Source organism: Acomys russatus, chromosome 19 (genome assembly GCF_903995435.1).
Source record: "Acomys russatus chromosome 19, mAcoRus1.1, whole genome shotgun sequence".
In the NCBI taxonomy this organism is placed as follows: domain Eukaryota; kingdom Metazoa; phylum Chordata; class Mammalia; order Rodentia; family Muridae; genus Acomys; species Acomys russatus.
The window spans coordinates 53,123,716-53,146,386 of record NC_067155.1 but is presented as its reverse complement, the minus strand read 5'-3'; the positions used below and the strand labels follow the sequence as shown (position 1 = coordinate 53,146,386).

General features: G+C 47.8%; 1 protein-coding gene across 1 annotated transcript; it reads left to right on the top strand.

The window, feature by feature from the left end:
* The first annotated feature begins 1,639 nt into the window (after positions 1-1,639).
* On the top strand, positions 1,640-22,155 carry Psmd9 (proteasome 26S subunit, non-ATPase 9). Its single transcript, XM_051161538.1, has 6 exons — positions 1,640-1,912; positions 8,034-8,136; positions 13,346-13,554; positions 15,488-15,589; positions 21,071-21,159; positions 21,661-22,155. Exons 1-6 carry the CDS (start codon positions 1,775-1,777, stop codon positions 21,686-21,688), a joined length of 669 nt encoding a protein of 222 aa, XP_051017495.1. The 5' UTR covers positions 1,640-1,774; the 3' UTR covers positions 21,689-22,155.
* The last annotated feature ends 516 nt before the right edge of the window (positions 22,156-22,671 follow it).

The window sequence follows — 22,671 nt, the reverse complement described above, 5'->3', positions numbered from 1 at the left end:
GGCCCTAAGCAAGGTACTGGTGGGTCAAGAGACAGAAAGCAGTAATTAGCATCAAAACACATCAGACCAACCTCCAACAGGAGGGAGAAGAGGGTCAGATGTTCAAGACCACTAGACTCCATGGTGGCACACGCCTTTAATCCCAGCATTTGGGAGGCAGAGGCAGGCAGGTCTCCGTGAGTTCAAGGCCAGCCTGATCTACAAAGTGAGTCCAGGACAGCCAGGACTACATGTAGGGGACTGGCTACATGGCCAATGTTCAGCCATCTTGTCAGAGCCTAGTTTCCTATTTCTCCAGAAGTCTGCCATTCACCAGAAACCAACTGACCTTGTCATAGGTTGGCAGTTAGGCACCTGTTGTGGTTTATTGTAGGGGCTGGTCATTCCAGACCCCCGAGCTACTCCTTTTCCGGTGGGACTACTGATAAGATCAGATTAAAGGCCAGCTGCCTGCGAGCAGCAGTTCTGGGAGCTTTTTCCTGACTAACCAGATCCTTCACGACTTTCCTGGAATTTCTCTCCTGCAATTATAGCAGCTGTAAAGGTAGATACCTACCTGCTGGAGCATTCCAGAGTTAGGTATTCATAGCAACCCTTGCTTACACAAAAACCCATGCCTCTGTGCCTATATAAGCTCTATGAAATTTTTCAGTAAATGGGGTTTGATCAGAATGCAGACTTGCCCCTTTCTTCGTGTCTTGTATTCTGTCCCTATACAGGAAAATTTTCCTCCCAAGTGTTAGTCGAACCCTGGCGGGCCGGGGCAACTACACAAAGAAACTCTGCCTCGGGGGTAAAAAAGATTACTGGACTCATTAGATTAGGAAAAAAAAAAAAAAAAAAAAAAAAAAAAAAAAAAGAGGATTTGAAGATGTGGGAGGTAGGAACTGGGCAGAATGGGGGGTGTGGGAGGTGAGAACTGGGCATAAGGTGGGGCGGTGAAGGTTGTATGTGATCAAGACACTTATTGGATACATATATGAAATTGTAGAACATTCTAAAAAACTTGAAAAAAAGTTTCAAGGTCATCTTCATCTACATAAAGAATTCCAGGCCAGCCTGAGAAAACACATGATCTTGTCAGAAAAACAGCAAAATGCTTGAAAGCATTTTGTTTAATTTTATTTATTTACTTTCAATGTTCAAGGGTTTCGTAGACATTTAGAATTGAACTGGAGCAGCAGGACAGAATCCTCTCGTATTCACACAGCTGGTGCACAATAAATGCTGAGTGAATAAAAATAAATAAATAAAAGTGTGAACTGGACGTGGTGGCTCCCAGCACTCAGGAGGCAGAGGCAGGTGGATCTCTGTGAGTTCGAGGCCAGCCTGGTCTACAAAGAGATTCCAGGACAGCCACAGCCAAGGCTACACAGAGAAACCCTGTCTCGAAAAACAAAACAAAACAAAACAAAAAAAAAGAAAAGAAAAGAAAAGCAACCAAAAAAAAAAAAAAAAAAAAAAAAGAAAAAAGAAAGAAAGAAAGAAAAAGAAAACAAAAAAAGTGAAAACGAGTCAACTATGAAGTGGGACTAGTAGCCTAGATTGTTTTGGCCTCCATTTATCTCTTCCGGGTCATATTAAAATGACGTTGTCTATCTAGCAGAAGCTTCCGGTGACTTCGCTGCGCTTCCAATGTCCACCCTTTACTGGCCCTCGTGCTCGTAATTTGTCTAGGATATTTTGGCCCTCAGGAGGACCCGTAGCCACACAGTCTCCGCAGGCGTCCGTAGCCGGGAAACCCGGCGTCTAGAGCATCCGCCTGAGATCCGCGATGTCGGGTGAGGAAGCCCGGCACAGGGCAGAGTCCTCCGAGGCCCGTGCGGCCGCGGTCAGCGACATTCAGGAACTGATGCGACGCAAGGAAGAGATCGAGGCGCAGATTAAGGCTAATTATGACGTCCTGGAGAGCGTGAGTGTGGTTAGGGCTCCGGGCGGAGAGGACGGGGAGGCCTTGCTGGTGAGGCTGCGGGGTTCCTGGCTAGCACTCTTCTGGAGTACGCTGATGAGTGCCAGGAGCCGTTTTAAGCGTTTTCCATTCGTTAACCCTCGCTAACCCCTTCACTTGTTTTAATTTTCTGAAGCACTAACTTTGTGTTGTTGTTGTTGTTGTTATTATTATTATTTTGGTTTTGCCTCTTTAACGCAGCCCAAGCTGGCCTCGAACTCGTGATCCTCGTGCCAGCCTTCCGCGTGCAGGAGGAATTCCAGGCCTGTGCCACCATGACAGGCCCGAAGCATTAGTTAAATTGCCTCACAAGGATAGAATATTTGCTGAGGCGCAGTGTTAGTCGCCTCTGTCGCTTTCTATGGTCAACGTGACTAGATTTGGTGAGCGTCTCGTTAGGACTTAATAAACGCCATCTGTGAGAATTAACTGGCCCTCTTGTTGAATGAAATACAGGTTGTGGCTAGGAGAGGCATCTTCACCCAGTTCCAGCACTTGGAAGGTGGAGGCTGGAGTATCAGGGGTTCAGGGTTATTTTTTGGCTACATAGTTAGCTGAGGCCAGCGTGGGCTATGTTAGACTCTATCTCAACAAACCAAAAGTAAAAATAAAATGCTTATTCTAATTGGGGTGGGAGAACAGACTTTGCATTTCAAAGAAACTTCAGCTGCGTTCCTAAGAACTGATTTGAGCCACAGATGGTAAAACGAATTATTCTTACTGTAAAGGGGAGACTGAGGCCCAGCGGAGCAAATGCTTGCCAAATTAGGAGGTGGCAGGCAGTAGTGGCTCAGGTTCGGTGATCTGTCTACCTCCAAAGCAGACATATTTTTCTTAAAACCAGAAGTCAGTGTGTAGAGGAAGGGAGGCTAAATCAATGTCAGATAGGCTGGGTGCAGTGACTTTTAGTTGATGGTTGTAAGATCATGTAGAGGTGGGGCTGGAGACGTGGCTCAGAGGTTGAGAGAGCACTGTCTTGCTCTTCCAGAGGTCCTGAGTTCAACTCCCAGCAACCACATGGTGGCTCACAACCATCTATAACATGATCTGATACCCTCTTCTGGTGTGCAGGTAAAACATTGTATATATAATAATAAATCTTTTAAAAAATCATGTAGAGGTACCACATGCCAGGGACCGTTTTACTAAGTGCTGATCATACCCCTGAAAGGTGCTGGCTTGTATGTGGGCTGTATTAGGAAGCTGTCACAACTACACTGTTTAAGTTGGTGCGGGCCCCTGAAGCTCAAAGAGTCAAAGTCAGGTGCTGGAGAGATGGCTCAGTGGTGGAGAGCACTGGCCCCACACTCATGAGAACTGGCGTTTGGATCCAGCACCTACTGTGTCACAATCCATGTGTCCCACAAGCACCTGTAACCCCACAGCTTGTGGATACATTTAAACAGACACAGTAACACACATCTCTCTAAAAACCCCATCTATATGGCTTAAAACAGATAAAAAGCAATTTTTGTTGTTGTTGTTTTTCTGAGACAGGTTTATCTCTGTGTAGCTCTGGCTGTCCTGGAACTTGATCTGTAGACCAAGCTGGCCTTAAACTCAGAGACCCACCAATGTCTGTCTCCTAGATGCTAGGATTAAAGGCATAAATACATCACCATTGCCCAGCAAAAAGCAGTTTCTTAAGCTGAAGTTACATGCCTACCTCCGGTAGAATCCAATATCTTGTGTACTCTAACTCTGTTGGTATTGGCCTACTATTTCCTATTTAGCTTGGTGTGGTGATACGTACCTGCCATCTCAGCACTTAGGACACAGAGGCATAGGGATGGCCACACATTCAGGACCAGTCTGTCCAACCCAGACAGTTCCAGGACTATATAGTGAAATGCAAAGACCCTGTCTGAAGAAAACAGTGGTCGGGGAGGGAGGAGATGCTGGGGATGTAGCTCAGTTTGTAAAGTGCATCCCTCACAAACCTGAAGACCTGAGTTCACTTCCTAGAACTCTGAGTACAGTGGTCCATGTTTGTAGTCCCAGCTGGACAGGCAGGGACAATAAGATTCATTCCCAGGGTTTCTGGCCAGCCAGTCTATCCTGATTGATGAGCTGGAGGCCAGTGAGACACCCTGTCTCAAAGGAGGTAGATGCTGTTCCTGAGGATGACACCTGTACCCGCCCCCATTATCCTCTGACCTGCATATGCATAGCATGCAAACACACACACACACACAGGTGTACCTGCATACATGTACATGCACACAAACACATGCATTAAAAACCAAATAAAAGCGGGGCACAGTGCCACACGCCTTTAATCCCAGCACTCGGGAGGCAGAGGCAAACACTGTGAGTTCGAGGCCAGCCTGGTCCACAAAGTGAGTCCAGGACGGCCAAGGCTACGCAGAGAGACCCTGTCTGGGAAAATAAAATAAAGAGAGGAGAACGTATGATCTCATTGCACATGGAATGTGAGGCTGTTCTCTCTGACATACAAAGTAATAGTACATGGTAATTGCCTTTGGCTAATTTGCTTCTTTAAACATAAAAGACTGCTCTGGTTTTTTTTTTTTTTTTTTTTGGTTTTTTGAGACAGGGTTTCTCTATGTAGCCTTGGCTGTCCTGGACTCGCTTTGTAGACCAGGCTGGCCTCGAGCTCACAGCGATCCGCCTGCCTCTGCCTCCCGAGTGCTGGGCTTAAAGGTGTGCGCCACCACGCCCGGCTAGATTTTTTATTTTTTTAAGGACAGGTTTTGAGTTGGGCAATACTCAGGAGGCAGAGGCAGGCAGTTCAGGGCCAGCCTGGTCTACAGAATGCATTCTAGGGCAGCCAGAGCTACCCTGAGAAACCCTGTTTCAAAAAAACAAAACACAAAAACAAAAACAAAAAAATGAAAAAACAAACAAATAGACGAGAAGACAGGCTCTGAGTATGCAGCCTGGACTACATAGTGAGACCCTGCCAGAAGAAAAAAAAAAAAAAAGGAAAAAATTATGAAAGGAAAATGATAAATTAGATATTGTATTTAAAAGCTCTCATTTCAAGCTGGGCGGTGGTGGCGCACACCTTTAATCCCAGCACTTGGGATTAAGAGGCAGGCGGATCATTGTGAGTTCGAGGCCAGCCTGGTCTACAAAGCGAGTCCAGGCAAATGTTGGGATTATAAGCGTGTCAGTGTGCCTGGTGTGGCATGGTTTCCTGTGTATGGAATGTCCCCTGAAGGCCTGCATGTTAAAAGTTTGGTGCCCATGGTGATGCTCTTGAGACATGGTGGGACTGGTCAGAGGTGGAGCTCTGCAGGTCATTGGAGGCGTGCCCTTGGTTACATCAGGCATTGGAGGCATGTTCCTGCTGGGGTGGCTACAGAGGGTCATGGAGGAGTGCAGGGGCAGCGAGCTGCAGGCGCCTTCTTGCCTTCTTTTTCTTTTCTTTTTCGTTCCCAGGATCATGATGGAAGCTGCTTCCTTCACCATATGCTTCCACAGTGATGTTCGGCCTCTCCACAGAGCTAAAAACAAAATCTCCGAAATTACATATACAGGCCTGCAGACAGACAGACAGGGAGACAGACAGCAATATGTCTGTCCAGTTCTGTACTGAGACTTCCCAATTATGAGCTCCAATAAACCTCTTGTCTCTATGTTCATTATAATTCTCAGACATATTCTTAAGTGTTTTTAGAACACCTTCAGGATAGGTAGTTTTGGGGTTTGTTTGTTTTGAGTTTTGTTTTTTGCTTGTTTGTTTGATTTTGGTTTTTTGAGACAGGGTTTCTCTATGTAGCCTTGACTGTCCTGAACTCCCTTCTGTAGACCAAGCTGGCCTTGAACTCACAGAGATCCTCCTGCCTCTGCCTCCTGAGTGCTGGGATTACATGTGTGCATTACAAACCTAGCTCGGGATAGGTAGCTTTATATGTAGTCATTAACGGTTGCCAGAGGTTTGTGGGAAAGACGGAAGTGTCCTCATATAGGTCCAAGGCAGGTCAGTTGGTCTCTCGATATCTGCCACACCCCCTTTCTTTAAGAAAAAACTTTTTTGGTTTTTCGAGACAGGGTTTCTCTGTGTAGCCCTGGCTGTCCTGAACTTGCTTTGTAGACCAGGCTGGCCTCGAACTCACAGCCTGCTTCTGCCTCCCGAGTGCTGGGATTAAAGGCGTCCGCCACCTTTCCTGGCTAAGAAAAAACATTTATTTTTGAGACAAGGTCTTGGTATGCAGTCAGATGGGTTTTAAATTCCTTATACCTTCTGCCTCAGCCTCCTGAATGCTGGGATTGTAGGTGCGGGCCTGTCCAGGCTTTCTTTTTTCTTAGGCGTTGTTGATGCAAATGCACTAGAGCTAATTGTGCTGGTGGGTGACTAACTCTTGAACACATTACAGACCCCTGAGCTGTATACTTTCAGTGGCTCAGTCTGTTGCATTACAGCTGTGTTAAACGAAGGGTCCCAGAGTTAGCATGGACCCCAGGCTAGCCCCAAATCAAAGTATTCTCCTTGACTGTTGGATAACTGACACACTCCTCTTGTTTCGACTTTTCTTGAGATACTTGGCTTGACCACATCACAAAGTTACGTCAGGTTCTGGGGAGTAGGATGTGGACATATTTGGGGGCCGTTTTTAGTCCACCATACCACACACATGCTTGGCTCTCCACTGAGCCCTCACTCAAGTTTATGTGTTGGACTTCCGTCAGGTGTGTCCTCTACCCACTGTGCAGTCACACAAGCTGAGGTTTGGGATGTGTCTTGGACAAACATGCCCAGCTTGTGTAAGGCAGAACTGGGATTGAGATAAAAGTCTGAGCAACTGGAGAGCTCCTGCCTGCTCCCTACCCCCCAGGGCCACACACTTTGTCCGCTGATTTATGTAGGAAACTGAAGAAAAAACTTGAAGTATGGTGCCTCAGACCTGTAATCCCAGGACTTGGAAGGCTGAAGCAGGAGGATTGCCATGAGTACAAGATCAGCCCGAGCTACAGTGTGAGAACTGGCCTCAAATAAACAGTTGCTAAGGCAGGCCCTAGCAGAGGTACTTCTAGTGCTAGTGACTCAGGAGGCTGAGGCAGGAGGATTGGTTGATCCAGTTCTCCCAATGTTTAGATTCAGAACCTGCTAAATGGGTATCAAATGCAAAAGCTCCCCCAGCCCTTTCCTTGGTGGTCGCCAGTGCCGTCCAGTGTCGCAAAGAATCTTGGTGTGCCTCTTCTGGCTTGTTATTAGGAGAGCTAACCGCTGGCCACAGCTGGATGCTCCAGCTTACTCCCTCCAGCTTTAGGCAGCCTTGATGTCAAGGCTTCAGCTGTCGGGAGGAGGAGCTGGAGGGTCAGGTCAGGGATGGGGCTGAGAGAGAGTGTCCCAAGGCTCTCTGAGTGTTTTGTTGTTGCTTTAATTAATTGGCTTTGGAGAGAAGATCTCATGTATCCAAGGCTAATCTTGAACTCACTGTGTAACAAGGATGACCTCGAACCTTTGCTCCTGCTGCCGCCAGTGCTGGGATGAGTGCAAGGTGTGCGCACACTAGGCAAGCACTCTACCAACGGCTGTGTCCTATATCTCCAGCCCTACTTGTTACATTTTTTTTATGCTGCAGAGAATAAAATCTACGGTCTTGTATATGCTAATCAAGTGCTCCACCACTGACCTACAGTCTGTTCCCATGCATTGCTTGCATCATCATCATCATCATCATTATTATTTGCTTGCATTATTTTTTAACGACTTCACTTTATTAATGTCTGTGTACTGTGTGTGTGTGTGTTGGAGGTGGGCTTTGGTGCACAGAGTGCATATAGAGATCAGAGGACAACCTTGTGGAGTCTGTGCTCCTTTTCCACTTTCATGTGGGTCCCAGGAATTGAACTCAGGTTGTGAGTCTTGGCGGCATCTTTATTCACTGATCCATCTCTGTGGCTTCATTACCTTCATTATTAACAATTACTTTAGTAAATAGTGCCCACTGCAGAGGGTAGCTGTAAAGACACAGGTGAAGAGCCTGGTGTATACTGAAGAGATCACTAGATAGCCCTTCTGTCACTTTTGTCATGAGTAAGAAGGAAAGGGGTCTAGGGAATTGCATCTTGATGTTCTTCCCATGAGATTTTTAACCACATGTCTTTCTTCCAGCAAAAAGGAATTGGCATGAACGAGCCGCTGGTGGACTGTGAGGGCTATCCCCGGGCAGATGTGGACTTGTACCAGGTCCGAACGGCAAGGCACAACATCATCTGTGAGTGACCATCGCCGGGGCTCTGTCTTAGCTGCGGTGGTGGGGACTGAGACACAGGGGAATGACAGGTGTGGGGGCATTACAAAGCTTTTCTGCTTTGACAGAATTATCTCGTCCCTGTTTTGGACCTGAGGACCAAGGGAGTAAGGTAGTCTGCAGAATGCCAAACCAGTGTCGCTCAGCAGCCCCATGAGTCCATGAAGTAGGTTCAGCTCGTCGGGGTAATGATGTGGCTGCCATTGCGGACAGAAAAGACCTGGCCTGGCTCTCAGCAGGGACCCTGGATGTATGTAGTACAGGGTCAGCAAAAGCCAGGCTCTGCCTCAGCCTTCAGGCTCTCAGTGTCCCACCCTCAATTCACTGTCATGGACATCTTCTTCTCACAGCACAGAGGCTGCCAAGAAGGCTGGGCAAACCTGCTGGCTGTAGGCCATCACTCTCCTAAACAAATCTTACATGTGTTAGTTTGTTTTAATGAAGTAGCCGGCAGAGCATGGCACTCAGAGAGAATAGTAGGTCTGTGTTTCTGCCGTGACAAGCTGCAGACATGTGTTTTCTCTGACGGTTTGGAGGTGAGAAGGCCAGATGGTGTTACTGACAAAATCAAGGTTTCATCAGGGCTGGCCCTCTACAGGGGCTGGTGGGAGGTGTATTATTTGTCTTTCCAGAGGCCACCTGTGTCTCCTGGCTCTTGGCCATCCTCTGTCTTTAGAGTAGTGATCTTATCTTTCTAGCCTTTGATTCTGTTATCGACTCTTCCTCTTGCCCTCAGCTTCCCTCTTTCACTTGTTAAACCCATGTGATGACATCGGGCCCTCCTGCAAAGTCAGGCTCGTCTATCCTCTCAAGGTCCTTAATTATGCCTGACCTGCACAGTCTGTTGTGTTGGGAGGTCACGTATGCACCAGCCTCAGGGGTGAGGGTGTGAGCGTTCTTCACTTAGCCCTGGTAGATAACCAGCCCTCCATCCCCGTTATACTAGGGATCATTCACCCAAGGTTTACATTGGTGATGTCCTCTGAGGATGCCCCAAGCCTGGCTTCATCTGCAGAGCGCATTAGTAATGAGGCTGCTTCTGTAAGTAGGAAGTAAAGTAAGATGCAGGGTCCTGCAGGGCCACGTAACGCCTCAGTGTGACGATAGAGCACCTCAGAGCATCCTCTTTCCCTGAATAGTCTGCATTAAAGTGGTTCAGTTTTACATTACAACAACCACAGGGAAGCAGAGAGTAGGAAAGCCATGTGACGGCAGCTAGGTGTGAGAGAACTTCTGGGCTCTACTCCCAACTCTCTAATCCCAGGGATGTGGTCCTCTCACTCCTGCAGTAGCAGCACCTGGGAAAGCTGGAGGACTGTGGACTTCAGGGTCCAGCACCATTCTTTTCCCACTAATTTGAAATGCAGTGGTATTCCTTTCTTTTTTTTTTTTTTCTTTCTTTCTTTTTTTTTTTCGAGACAGGGTTTCTCTGTGTAGCCTTGGCTATCCTGGATTCACTTTGTAGACCAGGCTGGCCTCAAACTCAACAGCCTGCCTCTGCCTCCGGAGTGCTGGGATTATAGGCGTGCACCACCACGCCCTGCGCCTTTCTCTTTTTTTTTATTTATTCACTTTACGTCTGGAATACATCCCCCTCCTTCTCTCCTCCTCACCGCCCCCATACCAACCTGCCCGAGCATATAAGGGCGCATCAGGACTAAGCACATCCTCTTCCACTGAGGTCAGACAAGGCAGCCCAGCTAGGGGCTAGTGATCTAAAAGTAGGCTACAGAGTCCATGTCAGAGACAGCCCCCTCTCTACTTGCTAGGGCAGCCACATGAAGACCAAGGTGCCCGTCAGTTACATATGTGTCAGGGGCCTAGGTTCAGTCCATGCCTGCTGTGTGCTTGGTGCTTCAGTCTCCGTAAGCCCCTGTGAAATGCAGCAGTATTAAATACTGTGTGTATGTGAGTGAGTGCGTGTGTGTGTGTGTGCGCGCCTCGAACTCACAGCGATCCACCTGCCTCTGCCTCCCAAGTGCTGGGATTAAAGGCGTGCACCACCATGCCCAGCTCGGATTTTTCTTTTCTTTTCTTTTTAAAGATTTATTTATTTATTTTATGTGTATGAGTGCTCTAATTTCATGGCCACCACAAGAGGGAATCAGATTCCATTACCAATGGTTGTGAGCCACCATGTGGTTGCTGGGAATTGAGCTCAGGACCCCTGGAAGAGCAGCCAGTGCTCTTAACCTCTGAGCCATCTCTCCAGCCCCCGCACTTTTCTTAAGAACAGTCCTAGGCTTACATTGAAATTGGGAAGATAACACGGAGAGGTCTCATATGCTGTGTGCTCCGTCTCCCCTAGGCACCAGTATGTAGGGACGGGCTACATGGTCAGTGTTCAGCCATCTTGTCAGAGCCTAGTTTCCTATTTCTCCAGAAGTCTGCCATTCACCAGAAACCAACTGACCTTGTCATAGGTTGGCAGTTAGACACCTGTTGTGGTTTATTGTGGGGCTGGTCATTCCAGACCCCGAGCTATTCCTTTTCCGGTGGGACTACTGATAAGATCAGATTAAGGGCCAGCTGCCTGCAAGCAGCAGTTCTGGGAGCTTTTTCCTGACTAACCAGATCCTTCACGACTTTCCTGGAATTTCTCTCCTGCAATTATAGCAGCTGTAAAGGTAGATACCTACCTGCTGGAGCATTCCAGAGTTAGGTATCCATAGCAACCCTTGCTTACGCAAATACCCATGCCTCTCTGCCTATATAAACTCTGTGAAAATTTTCAGTAAACAGGGTTTGATCAGAATGCAGACTTGCCCCCTTCTTCGTGTCTGGTGTTCTGTCCCTATACAGGAAAATTCTCCCGAGCGTTAGTCGAACCCCAGCGGGCTGGGGCACCAGCAAGTGTTAGCATGGCACATTTGCAACAGCTTAAACTTGGTTTTAAAGGAATTGCAGCAGAAGCCTTTTCCTTTTGAATTCTGATATGGATTTGTAGTGTATTAGCAGCCAGGCCACACCCCCTCTGCCCTACAGCAGTGTGCTGAATATAGGTTATGCAGGCATTTCTGGACGGTCTGGGGCTCCTCGGGGCTTTACCATTTAGGGTGGTTTTTCTAGTCACAGTGACCATATGTAACCTTGACTCTGCTTTAAACCTTCCTGGCCTGGTGTCTGGTTCCCTGCCCCCACCCCCACCCCCCCATCTGCTTCTGTGGGCTGAGTACCCGAGTCCTGTAATGCCTGAGGGCTTCACCTTTGCTCCACAGTGACAGGAATGTCAAACCAAACAGCCCACAGTCAAAGGCTCCTGTAGAGTTAGAGAGTCTGTGACCTATGGGTTTTATGTGGGGTTGGCAAACGGGTGACTGTACCAGGCTGCCTTGGAGACTACAGCTGTGTGATTGACCTGGGTTGAAATAGGAGTGGGATCCAGAGTAGTAGGGAAATCGTTTTTTAGGTTTAAAAAGGACATAAGATGTGAGCTGCTTGCAGGACTGGCCTCCAGACAGGACCCGTTGGACTAGCGTGGTGGTTCATTGTTTTATTTTAACTTTTATTTATGTGTATAGGTGTTTTGCCTGCATATGACATTATGCCTGGTACCTCCAACAAGAAGGCATTAGATCACCTATGACTAGAGTAACAGAAGGCTGTGAGCCCCTATGTGGGTGCTGGGAATCGAACCTGGGTCCTTTGGAAGAGAAGCCATTGCTCTTAACTGCTATCCATCTCTCTCGCCCCTGGTTCAACATTATGAGTTAGCTTTTAGCATTGAAAAATTAGAGGCCGTTCTCTCCTCAAAGCCCTCAGTTTCTAGCCTTTCTAGGAAAATCAAAGATTTGGCAGCACAAGCCAGGCACGGTGGTACATGTCTGTAATCCCAGCACTTGGGAGGCAGAGGCAGGCGGATCTGTGAGTTCGAGGCCAGCCTGGTCTACAGAGCCAGTCCAGGACAGCCAAGGCTATACAGAGAAACCCTGTCTTGAAAACCAAAAGGGAGAGAGCGAGATAGACAGACAAACAAACAGACTGATTTGGCAGCACTAGATGGGTTGGCAGGAGCCTCATAGTAGGGGCCTGTGCTACACTGAGCATTCCCACACACGAGTTTCTAGGCTCTTGTATCATTTTTACCCTGTACAAGAATTTAAGAGAAACAAATTGTTTTTGAGACAGGACCCTAGGCAAGCCTTAAATAAAATGTGTGGCTGAGCATGGCCTTGATCTTTGGTCCTTCTGCTTCCTCCTTCTGAGTGCTGGAATTACATCACCATGCCTGTTTTATGCAGGGCTGGGGATCAAACCCCCGGGTCTCATGGGTACTCAGCAAACACTACCAGTGGGGCTACATCTCCAACCCCAGTGAATCCTTTCAGCAGCCATCCGCCTGACTCTTGCTTTTTGTTTTGTTTTCCTTGAGACAGGGTCTTCTGTACCTTACACTGGCCTCCTGGTCCTCCTCACCTTTCAGGTCTCAGCAGGGCTGTGCTACCTTTGAGGGGCTTTCCTGTCCCGTATTATCCAGTCATCAGATGTGATTGTAGTCACCTGTCCTGTAGCCGCCTTCCTCTCTAGCCAGCTTGCTAACGAGGCGGGCCCTGTGTCTGGCTCACGGGTTTGTCTGTTCCTTGGACTCTGACTTTGTGTCGGGCAGCTAACAAGTGTTCATTAAATATTCTTGTATGACTGGGCGTGGTGGTGCACACCTTTAATCCCAGCACTTGGGAGGCAGAGGCAGGTGGATCTTTGGGAGTTTGTGCTTAGCCTGGTCTACAAAGTGAGTCCAGAACAGCTAAGGCTACACAGAGAAACCCTGTCTCAGAAAAAAAAAAATCTTGTGTGTTAGGTACAGTTTGGCTGCTGTGACAAAATGGCCCATAAGTGAAACTTAAGAAGGAAGGGTTTGCTTTGGTTCCCAGTCGGAGGGTGAGTCATCCTGGTGGAGAAGGCCAGTGGCCAGAGCCCTGGGTGGTGGGGATAGCCTGTCGGCAGCAGGAGGCAGAGGCCCTGTCTCGTGGGAGGGTGCTGCCCGAGGTCAGCGGGATGGTCTTCCCTCCTCAGTTAAACTTGTCTGGAAATGGTCTCAAGTGCACTTCCGGAGGCTTGTCTCGGAAGTTCACAAGATACGCCATGGACATGAGTGAGTTCAGGTGTGTCCTCTCCTCGTCTGTCCTGGGCCTGAGCTGGCTTCCCTTGCCCTGACTGGACGTTCTCCTCCCAGGTCTCCAGAACGATCACAAGGCAGTGATGAAGCAGGTGGAGGAGGCCCTGCACCAGCTACATGCGCGGGACAAGGAGAAGCAGGCCCGGGACATGGCTGAAGCCCAAGAAGAGGCCGTGAGCCGCAGACTGGGCTCCAGCAGCCCCGTCCTACCTCAGGCCTTCGCCAAAGTGAACAGCATCAGCCCTGGCTCCCCAGCCAGTATTGCGGTAATCTTGCCTGCTCCCCTAAACCCACTCCTCGGAGTGCGGGCTGCAGAGGCTTGCCAGGAGCCAAACCCACCCTCTCTTTTTGTGGCTCTGAGTTCCTTTCTGTTCCTTTAACATATGTTGGTCAGAGCTTGGCGTACATGGGTCACCCGCTGGACTAAGGGACAGACCTGTTGAGGGACAACTGGGACACAGTGTAGAAGGTGATGTATGACCCAAAGAGGGAAGGAGATGCTCTTCTTGGACACTGAAGGGCGGGGGGGGGGGGGGGGGGGGGGGGGGGGGGCGGGGGCGGAGACAAGAGCTTGAAATGAGTTCTGCCTTGAGAGAGATTCTAAGCAGATATCTCAGCAGCGTTACTGTGATGGCTCACTGAAGGATACAGGGAAGTCAGTCACAGAGCTGTGCATCCAGCACCACAGCCAATGTTAGGATATTTCCATCGGACCTCAAAAGAAGCTGTAAGGTCCCAGACAAGCCTCTGGGACTTTGTCTGGACAGATCTGCCTGTTCTGTGTGAGGGCAGTTTCACATGAAGGCAGTCATGTGATATGTGCTCTTCTGCTCAGTGCTGTGGTCAGGGTTTCCTCAGGGCTTAGTCAGCTGTCAAGGCTTCAGTACAGCCTATGGCTGAGTGATGCCTCATTGTGTGATAGGTGTGTCTTATTCGTTCTTTGTCAGTTAATGGGTACTTGGATCTCTTCTACTCCGGGGCTATTGTAAATAATGCTGCTGTGAACAGTCATGTGGACAGCATTCCAGGCGAACCCTGCGGCCACTCTCCCGGTAGTTGTGCTCTTCTTCCTATTTGACCCATGAGGAAAAGCCATACAAACTTGCAGCAGTGTGAGCCAGGACACAAAGCTCCTACGGGTCATCTTGTGACCATTAAACCCCAAGACTGGGGGCTGGAGAGAGGGCTCAGTGGTTTAGAGCACTGGCTACTCTTCCAGAGGACCCAGGCTCCATTCCCAGCACCCACATGGAGGCTCACAACCATCTGTAACTGTAGTACTAGGGGATTCCTCTTCTGGCCTCCAGGGGCACCTGGCATACAAGTGGTATAGAGACATACAAGCAGGCAAAACACCAATACACATTAAATAATAATAATAATAATAATAAAATAAAGCTAAAAAACCAAACTTAAAAAAAGAAAAGGTCACAATATTACTGGATGTGGCGGCATATATTCATATACCCGGCTACCCAGGCAGCGGAGGCAGGACTGTCACAAGTTTGGTCAACTTAGCAAAATCCTATTTTGAAATAAAAAATGAAATATGACTGAGAATATAGTTCTTTGGTAGAGCTCTTGCCTATGTTGGATTACCTAGTGCTGCAAACAATTTTTTAAAGCAAAATAAGTCACAAGATTGCAGGCCGCACATGTGCTCTGCTTAGTCACAGCTGGATCCGCAGCCCCTAGCGCCTAACTGCAGTCAGCCTGTGGTAGGTGTTTGCCAAACTGACCAGCAAGTAGATAGATGTCTGAAATAAAAGGACCATGCTGATTCTGGCTGGCCTTGGGCCTGCGGCTGCTCTTTAGAAACTTCTAGAGCAAATGTTTGTCTTGTAAAAATAATAATAATAGGCCTAGACTAGCCTTCCTCTTCTGCACTTGAACCTCCAAAACTCCAGAAAGCAGCTGGAGCTCTTTATGTGTTTCTCAAGGCCGCATTGGGCACACCTGGACAGCGCATTGCTAGCTGTGCCCTAGAAGGAACCTCCAAGATGAGGTGGCCTGCTCACTCACTGACCCTTCCTGCAGAGGAGTGGACTTGACAGCCTTGATGTCTTTGCTCTGAGCCTGCCGTTCCTTCCTTGTGGGAACTAAGCTCTTGACCTTGCCACCGAATTGTGAAGTGAGCAATGAAAATACCAGAAATTCGTTCAACCTCTTGTTGGTTTTTCATTTTCTCCTGTCTTTCAGGGCCTGCAAGTGGACGATGAAATTGTGGAGTTTGGCTCTGTGAACACTCAGAACTTCCAGTCTCTGCAGAATGTCGGCAGCGTGGTCCAGCATAGTGAGGGGGTAAGTTAGGGTGTCCTGGCATCTGGGTGCCTCACAAACCGCAGAGGCATGCTGCTCACAGTTGGGGGTAGGGTGGAAGTCCAGGAGCAGGTACCACAGCTCCAGGGTCTGGCCCATAGATGGCACAGCGTGCACAATGATGGACCGCTAATTCCAACACCAGGGCTCCAACCCCACAAACGACCTCTCTAAAATCCAGCCCCCTCCTCCCTCACACCAGGGTCAGCCTTGCCGTGGGAGAGCTTTCCAGAAAGAAGCAAATGTACAGCCCTTAGCACTGGGATTCTGTCTGGGATTTTTCAGCCCAGAAAGTGTTGGTGGGGTCCTCGCTGATGATTGTGCTGGTCCTTGGAGGAGTGTGTGCTGCGTCCCTCTACCTAGGATGCTTTTCCTCCCAGTGCCATCGTGTCTTTACATGACTGTGTCCCCAGAGTGGCCGTTTCCTGTCACCTGGTCTAAATCTCTTTTCTGTGTCCAGTGCCTGTTTCCAGTACTCTTCTAGAAGATCTCTTCACTTGGGCACGTGCTCTGTTCCCCCACAGCTGTTATTGGGGTACAGTTGTCTATCACTGCCTTCTCAAGACCTTGTGATGTTTCTGTGTGGACCTGTGTGTGCCTCTCTGGTGGGACCCGTAAAGAAGGGCTGCGGGCTCGGAGAGAGCCGCTGGAGACTGCTCCTTCCCCCACGGCACTGGAACTGCAGGCGTGCTCCACCATGCCTGCTTTCATGTAGTACTGAGCCATTGCCGACATGTTGTGATAACTCTGTGTAGTCACATCACAGTAAACACACAGAGCCGTGGACCCCAAGGTGACTCAGTCACTGATTGGTGCTCTGTCCTTAAATCTGTATTTTGCAGAATGTCACTGAACTACACCCACAGTCCAGGTTTTTTCCTCTTCAGGCAGCATCTCACTACATATTTTATGTTGGTCTCAAGCGTGACATACAGATTAGGCAGCTGCCCTTGAATTCATAGACATGCCTCTGCCTCCCAAGTACTAAGATTAAAGGTGTGCACCACTATAGCCAACACTACACCCAGCCTCAGTACTGCCTTCTGCACTTGGTTCCTTGCACTCAGGAGAACACATTAATAGAACACGTTGGGTGGCATGTCTGTTCATGTGTGTCATAGACTGCTTATCCACTTAAGAGTGAGGGACACTTGTGGTGTTTCCTGGTTTGGGTGATGATTGACAGTAGTTACTGGTTTTAATCTGCATTTTTCTAGCTAAATGTAGTTTTGGCTTTTTTTTTTAAATGTTTTGCCTGCATTTATATAATGCATACCACAGGCATTTCTAATACCCACCGAGGTCAGAAGAGGGCATTGGATCGCTGGGACTGGAATTAGAGTTGTGAGCTGCCATGTGGGTGTGGGGAATTGTGAAGCCAGTGCTCTTTTTTTTTTTTTTTTTTTTCCCTGAGACAGAGTTTCTCTGTGTAGCCTTGGCTGTCCTAGACTCACTTTGTAGACCAGGCTGGCCTTGAACTCACAGCAATCCACCTGCTTCTGCCTCCTGAGTGCTGGGATTAAAGGCGTGTGCCACCACACCTGGTGTGCTAGTGCTTTTTTTGTTTTGTTTTGTTTTTGTTTTTCGAGACAGGGTTTCTCTGTGTAGCCTTGGCTGTCCTGGACTCCTTTTGTAGACCAAGCTGGCCTCGAACTCACAGTGATCCGCCTGCCTCTGCCTCCCAAGTGCTGGGATTAAAGGCGTACACCACCACACCTGGCCAACCAGTGCTCTTAACCACTGAACCAAGCAACCCTCCATCCCCATGTCTCAGCTTCTTTGTTAGGACTAAAAATCCTCCTTTTAGAAGCTTTTTTTTTCAAAAGAATATTTTGGGGGAATTCCAATATGTCAAATGTTTTAAAGCCATGCTGCCATGGTTGGTTTGAAAGCCGCATGCCTGGCCTCATTCCTGACCCCCTGGCCCTGCCTGAGAGTCAAGAGTCTGGGTTCTCATCATCTCTTCTGGGATTTAAACAAAACCCCAACTGTGGCTGAGCTGCTAACATTTTGGTAGTTCCCAGTTTTATGAAGATTACGCTCTTTTTTTAAAAAAATATTTTAATTTAATTTTAATTTATGTGCATTGGTGTGAGGGTGTCAGATCTTGGAGTTACAGACAGTTGTGAGCTGCCATGTGGTTGCTGAGAATTGAACCTGGGACCTTTGGAAGAGCAGACAGTGCTCTTAACCACTGAGCCAACTCTCCAGCCCGAAGATTACGCTCTTAAAGAACAAACTCCTGCACCAGCTTTCCTCCCAGAAGTGCAGTGTTTGAATCATACACATATATTTTCAAGGAAAAGTAATCTTTTTTTGGCTTTCGAGACAGGCTTTCTCTGTCTATCCTTACCTGTCCTGGCCTCGCTTTGTGCACCAGGCTGGCCTCAAATTCAAAGAGATCCACCAGCTTCTGCTTCCTTGAGTGCTGGGATTACAGGCATGCACCACTGCACCCAGCTAAGAAAGGAAAAGTAATCTTTTTTGTTTTTGAGACAGGGTTTTTCTGTGTAGCCTTAGCTGTCCTAGACTCACTTTGTCGATCAGGCTGCCTCAAACTCAGAGATCCGCCTGCCTCTGCCTCCTGAGTCCTGGGATCAAGCGTGTGTGCCATCATGCCCGGCTGGAAAAGTAATCTTTTTTTTTTAAAAGATTTATATTTATTTATTATATATTATTATATATATTATATATATCATATATTATTATTTATTTATTATTATTTATTATTTATTTATTATTATGTATACAGTGTTTTACCTGTGTGTTTTGTATAACATGTATATAGACACACATATATTCATGTATATTTTACATATTGTATGTACATATTGCATGTACACCTGTAGGCCAGAAGAGGGCATCAGATCACATTACATATGATTGTGAACCACTGTGTGGTTGCTGGGAATTGAACTTAGGACCTTTGGAAGAGCAGGTGGCACTTCTAACCACTGAGCCATCTCTCCAGCCCCTGGAAAACTAATCTTAATTGAAGAAATTACTGTCTTGAGTGAGGGGTGTGCTGTTCAGTGGTAGATCTCTTTTCAAGTGCAAAGTCCTAATGATCTGCAAAACTGTTCTTGTTGTTTTGTTTCTGAGACAGGGTTTCTCTATGTAGTCCTGGCTGTCCTGGAGCTTATTGTGTAGAGCAGGCTGGCCTGGAACTACGAGAGATCCAATTAACCTCTGCTGTTAGCATTTTTTTTTTTTTTTTTTTTTTTTTTTTTTTTTTTTTTTTTTGCTATTTTATTTTGGTTCTTAAACCTCTACCTTTCAACCCTTATTCATTTCAGCCTCCCCCAACACTAATAAGGAGAAAAAGAAGGTTAAAGGGGAAAGGGGACATAGACCTCTTTAGACTACTTCCTGCCGACTAGGGACGTCAAGTTCCTTGGGGCAAGTTCAGTCTTTACCATCAGCAGATCTCCAGCTTCTTGTCAAACTGCAACAACAGCAGTCAGGAGCAGCAGGTGGGAATCAGCACCTTCTTCTTCAGAGCGTCCCACCCACCTCATTCTCCTTTGGGCTCTGGCATTTATACCCTCTCAAGAGTCCCCAGAATTCTAAATGTAAACTGTCAGCAGCTGGCAAAGATCAGGTCCCTGCCAGTGCACGAGGCAAATTATAATCACCTGCTGTGAAGTAGCCTCTTATTCCACACGTGGGATTAAAACAAAAACATATAGACATACATAACTGGATTTTTTTGGTTTTGTTTTTTCCCCCCCAAGGCAGTTTCTCCGTGTTGCCTCTTTGTAACTCACAGAGATCCGCCTACCTCTGCCTCCCAAGTCCTGGAATTAAAGGTGTGCACCACCACACCAGTGATAACTGGGTGTTTTGTTTTGTTTTCCAGAGCTGAGGACCAAACCCAAGGCCTTGCACTTGCTAGGCAAACACTCTACCACTGAGCTAAATCTCCAACCCCCTATAACTGGGTTTTTAAAGAAACCAAAACTCGATACATTTTGCCTCCTTGAGTGTTGGGATTAAAGGCATGTTCTGTCACCCAGCACACTTTTTTGTGTGTTTTGAATAACATATGTATATAGACACACATATATTCATGTATATTTTACATATTGCATCTATATGCACACAGCCTTTATTATAAAAACATTGCAAAGTTAGTTCATCCATAGGAATGCAGTAAATTCTCCATTACAGCATGGGCAACTAATACAAAGTGAAAGAGACTGAACACAAGGCCATATGATTCCTTAGTGAAGTTGTCTAACAAGCAGATGCAGAAAGATAGGAGGAGTTTGCTTGCTGGTTGCTGGTGCTGCAGGGATGAGGATGGAGACTGGCTGCTGACAGTCTTAGGATGAGGCAAACACTCTGCAGTTAGTAGTGATGACTCTGCGTACAGGAAACCTACTGAGCCTTGTTCTTTATTATATGCAAATTATATCTTAGTGATAAGAATAATGCATATTTATCTTATGCACAAAATCACTCTGCAGAAGTCTTCAAAGAGAATAGAGTCCCATGTCTCTCCCGCCCTAAGCGCGTCTCACTTCCGCTCACTTCTGGATCGGGGGCTGAGGCCCAGCAGGGAACAGAACAAAGAGGGGGTCCTTGCTTTGGGTGCTGTTGTGGCACAGGGGTGGGACGCAGACTAATTCAGTAACTCCAGGCATGCAGTTTCACACCCTGACCAGGGTTATGGAGGGCCTGATTTAGTTTGGGGTTGAAAGAGTGTTCCTAAGGACTGACCCTTGGTATGTATAGCAGTTGATCAGGTGTAGTGGCCACCAGAGAGAGCATTTGGCTGGTTTGCAGGCCTTGGAGGCAGAAGGAGCAAAGCAGCCAAAGGGTGTTGGTAGGAGCTCCGAACCAGGAGAATGGGGAGAAGGGGAGGAGGTGGGGCTGGGAGGTGACCTGGGCCAAGTCACTCAAGGCCAGTCTTAAGAGTCCCTCACAAAAAATTACCTTCTGGGCTGGAGAGATGGCTCAGTGGTTAAGAGCGCCGCCTGCTCTTCCAAAGGTCCTGAGTTCAATTCCCAGCAACCACATGGTGGCTCATAACCATCTGTAATGTGATATGGCGCCCTCTTTTGGCATGCAGGAGTACATGCAAGCAGAGCACTGTATACATGATAATAAATAAAAAATTACCTTCTTTTCCTGGGGAGCAGCAGAGAGCTGCTGTACCCTCCCAAGCTATGGAGAGTTTATCTTAAGAGATCTCACCGGTGCTCTAGAGACAGCAGCAGGTTTGGAGCTCGGTTTCCAGCGTCTGGGTCTATGTCCTAATAGGGTCCCAAATAGGAACCAAATGGTCAGATACCTGAAATGTTCTTCTACCTCACACCATTTTGAAATTTTTCATGGTCCCCAGCTGGGGGCCCAAAGCTCTGTCAATTTCACAGTCATCAGAAAGTGTTATTTCGCCATTTTACTCGAGTCCATTTTGAAAAGAATGTTGAGGCTGGAATGGCCTTGTTTGCCTTTCAGAAGCCGCTGAATGTGACAGTGATCCGCAGAGGGGAGAAACACCAGCTCAGGCTGACTCCAACACGCTGGGCAGGAAAAGGACTGCTGGGGTAATGAGACGGCTTGCTTCCTTTCCTTCTTTCCTCCCTCCTTCCCTCCTTCCCTCCCTCCCTTCCTCCCTTCCCCCCTTCCTTCTTTCCTTCCTTTCTGTGTTCCTTCCTTGACACCATAGTATTGATGGAGTGTTCTTAGAGAGAAGGCTGGGGAATGCTGGCAGGTCCATTAATGGATGGCAGTTTCCAGAGTGTGGAACCTGGTAGTTAAATGCTTTTATGAATGACGCTGCAGGCAAGAGGCCATGATTCCTCAGGTCATCTAGGAGACTCTGGTCTCTTGTTAACTGGGCATTGTCTTTAAGGGAAAGAAAAATGGCCTGTGAGTTGGCTCAGCAAGTAAAGGTGCTGTCTGCCAAACCCTATGCCCTGCGTTAGATCCTAGTGTCCACATGGTGGAACCAGAGAGCTGACTGCTGCAGGTTGTTCAGGGCACACACACATCCAGTCTCCTGGGATGGAGCAGCAGGCTTGAGGTGTCTCTGTTTTCTTTTGCAGCTGCAACATTCTTCCTGTTCAGAGATGACTGTGCCCAGGACCTGCAGGAAGGCTCCTCAGGCGGGCCCTGCCCGTGGGCCTGGGAGGGATTTCCTCGTTCTCTTTGCTCCCTGACGTGTAAGGACCTGAAGAGAGTGGGTGAAACCTGATCAACAAAGTGGAAGAGATGTGTGCTGCTGGTGTAATCTCTCTGCATTGAGGCATTATTAAAAATGTGATTTGTGCCTAGCTATGTCTTGTGCAAATTAGGCCATGGCCCTGTCCGGGAATTCTCTAAATTATGAGCCAGTGAGTGGGAATGGCTGGCAGGCAATGATGTGATGACGTTATTTTCTGTTTTTGAGCCAGGGTCTCAGTGTACCTCTGGCTATCCTGGAACTCACTGTGTAGAGCAGTCTGGCCTTGAGCTGACAGAGAGCCTCCTGCCTCTGCCTCAGGAGCGATGAGATTAGGGGCATTCACTACCATGCCTGGCTAGACTTTAGGGAATATTCGTTATATACTTTTTATTTTATTTTTTTAAATTTATACGTGCATATAAGATATTTCTATCATTAACTCCTACCTCCAGTTCCTCCCAGATCTCCCCTCGTGTCCACTTCCCAGCTTCGTGTCCCCCCCCTTAAATAAATAACCTATTCAGTGCAGTTCATGCTGCCCATATACCATGACTGTGGGGGCTTCACTGGAGGACTGTGGTCAGCCTTCCAGAGACCACACCCCAACAGCCACAGGGACTTGGGGTGTTCTCCTTTCTTTGAAGCTGGGTCTCGTGTAGCCCAGTCCGGCCTCAGATTTGCCATGTGATCAAGGCTAATTTTGAACTTCTCGCCCTTCTCCCTATAACTTCCAAAGGCAGCATCACCTTCTGTCTAGGTGTTTTCCCTTTTGGTGGGTGGGGCTTAGAGACAGCATCTCATGAGTTCAGAGTGGCCTGGAGCCACTGGCCGTAAACTTGGCGTCTTCTTGCCTCAATCTCCTAGCACTGCAGTGTGTCACCAAGCCTGGCTC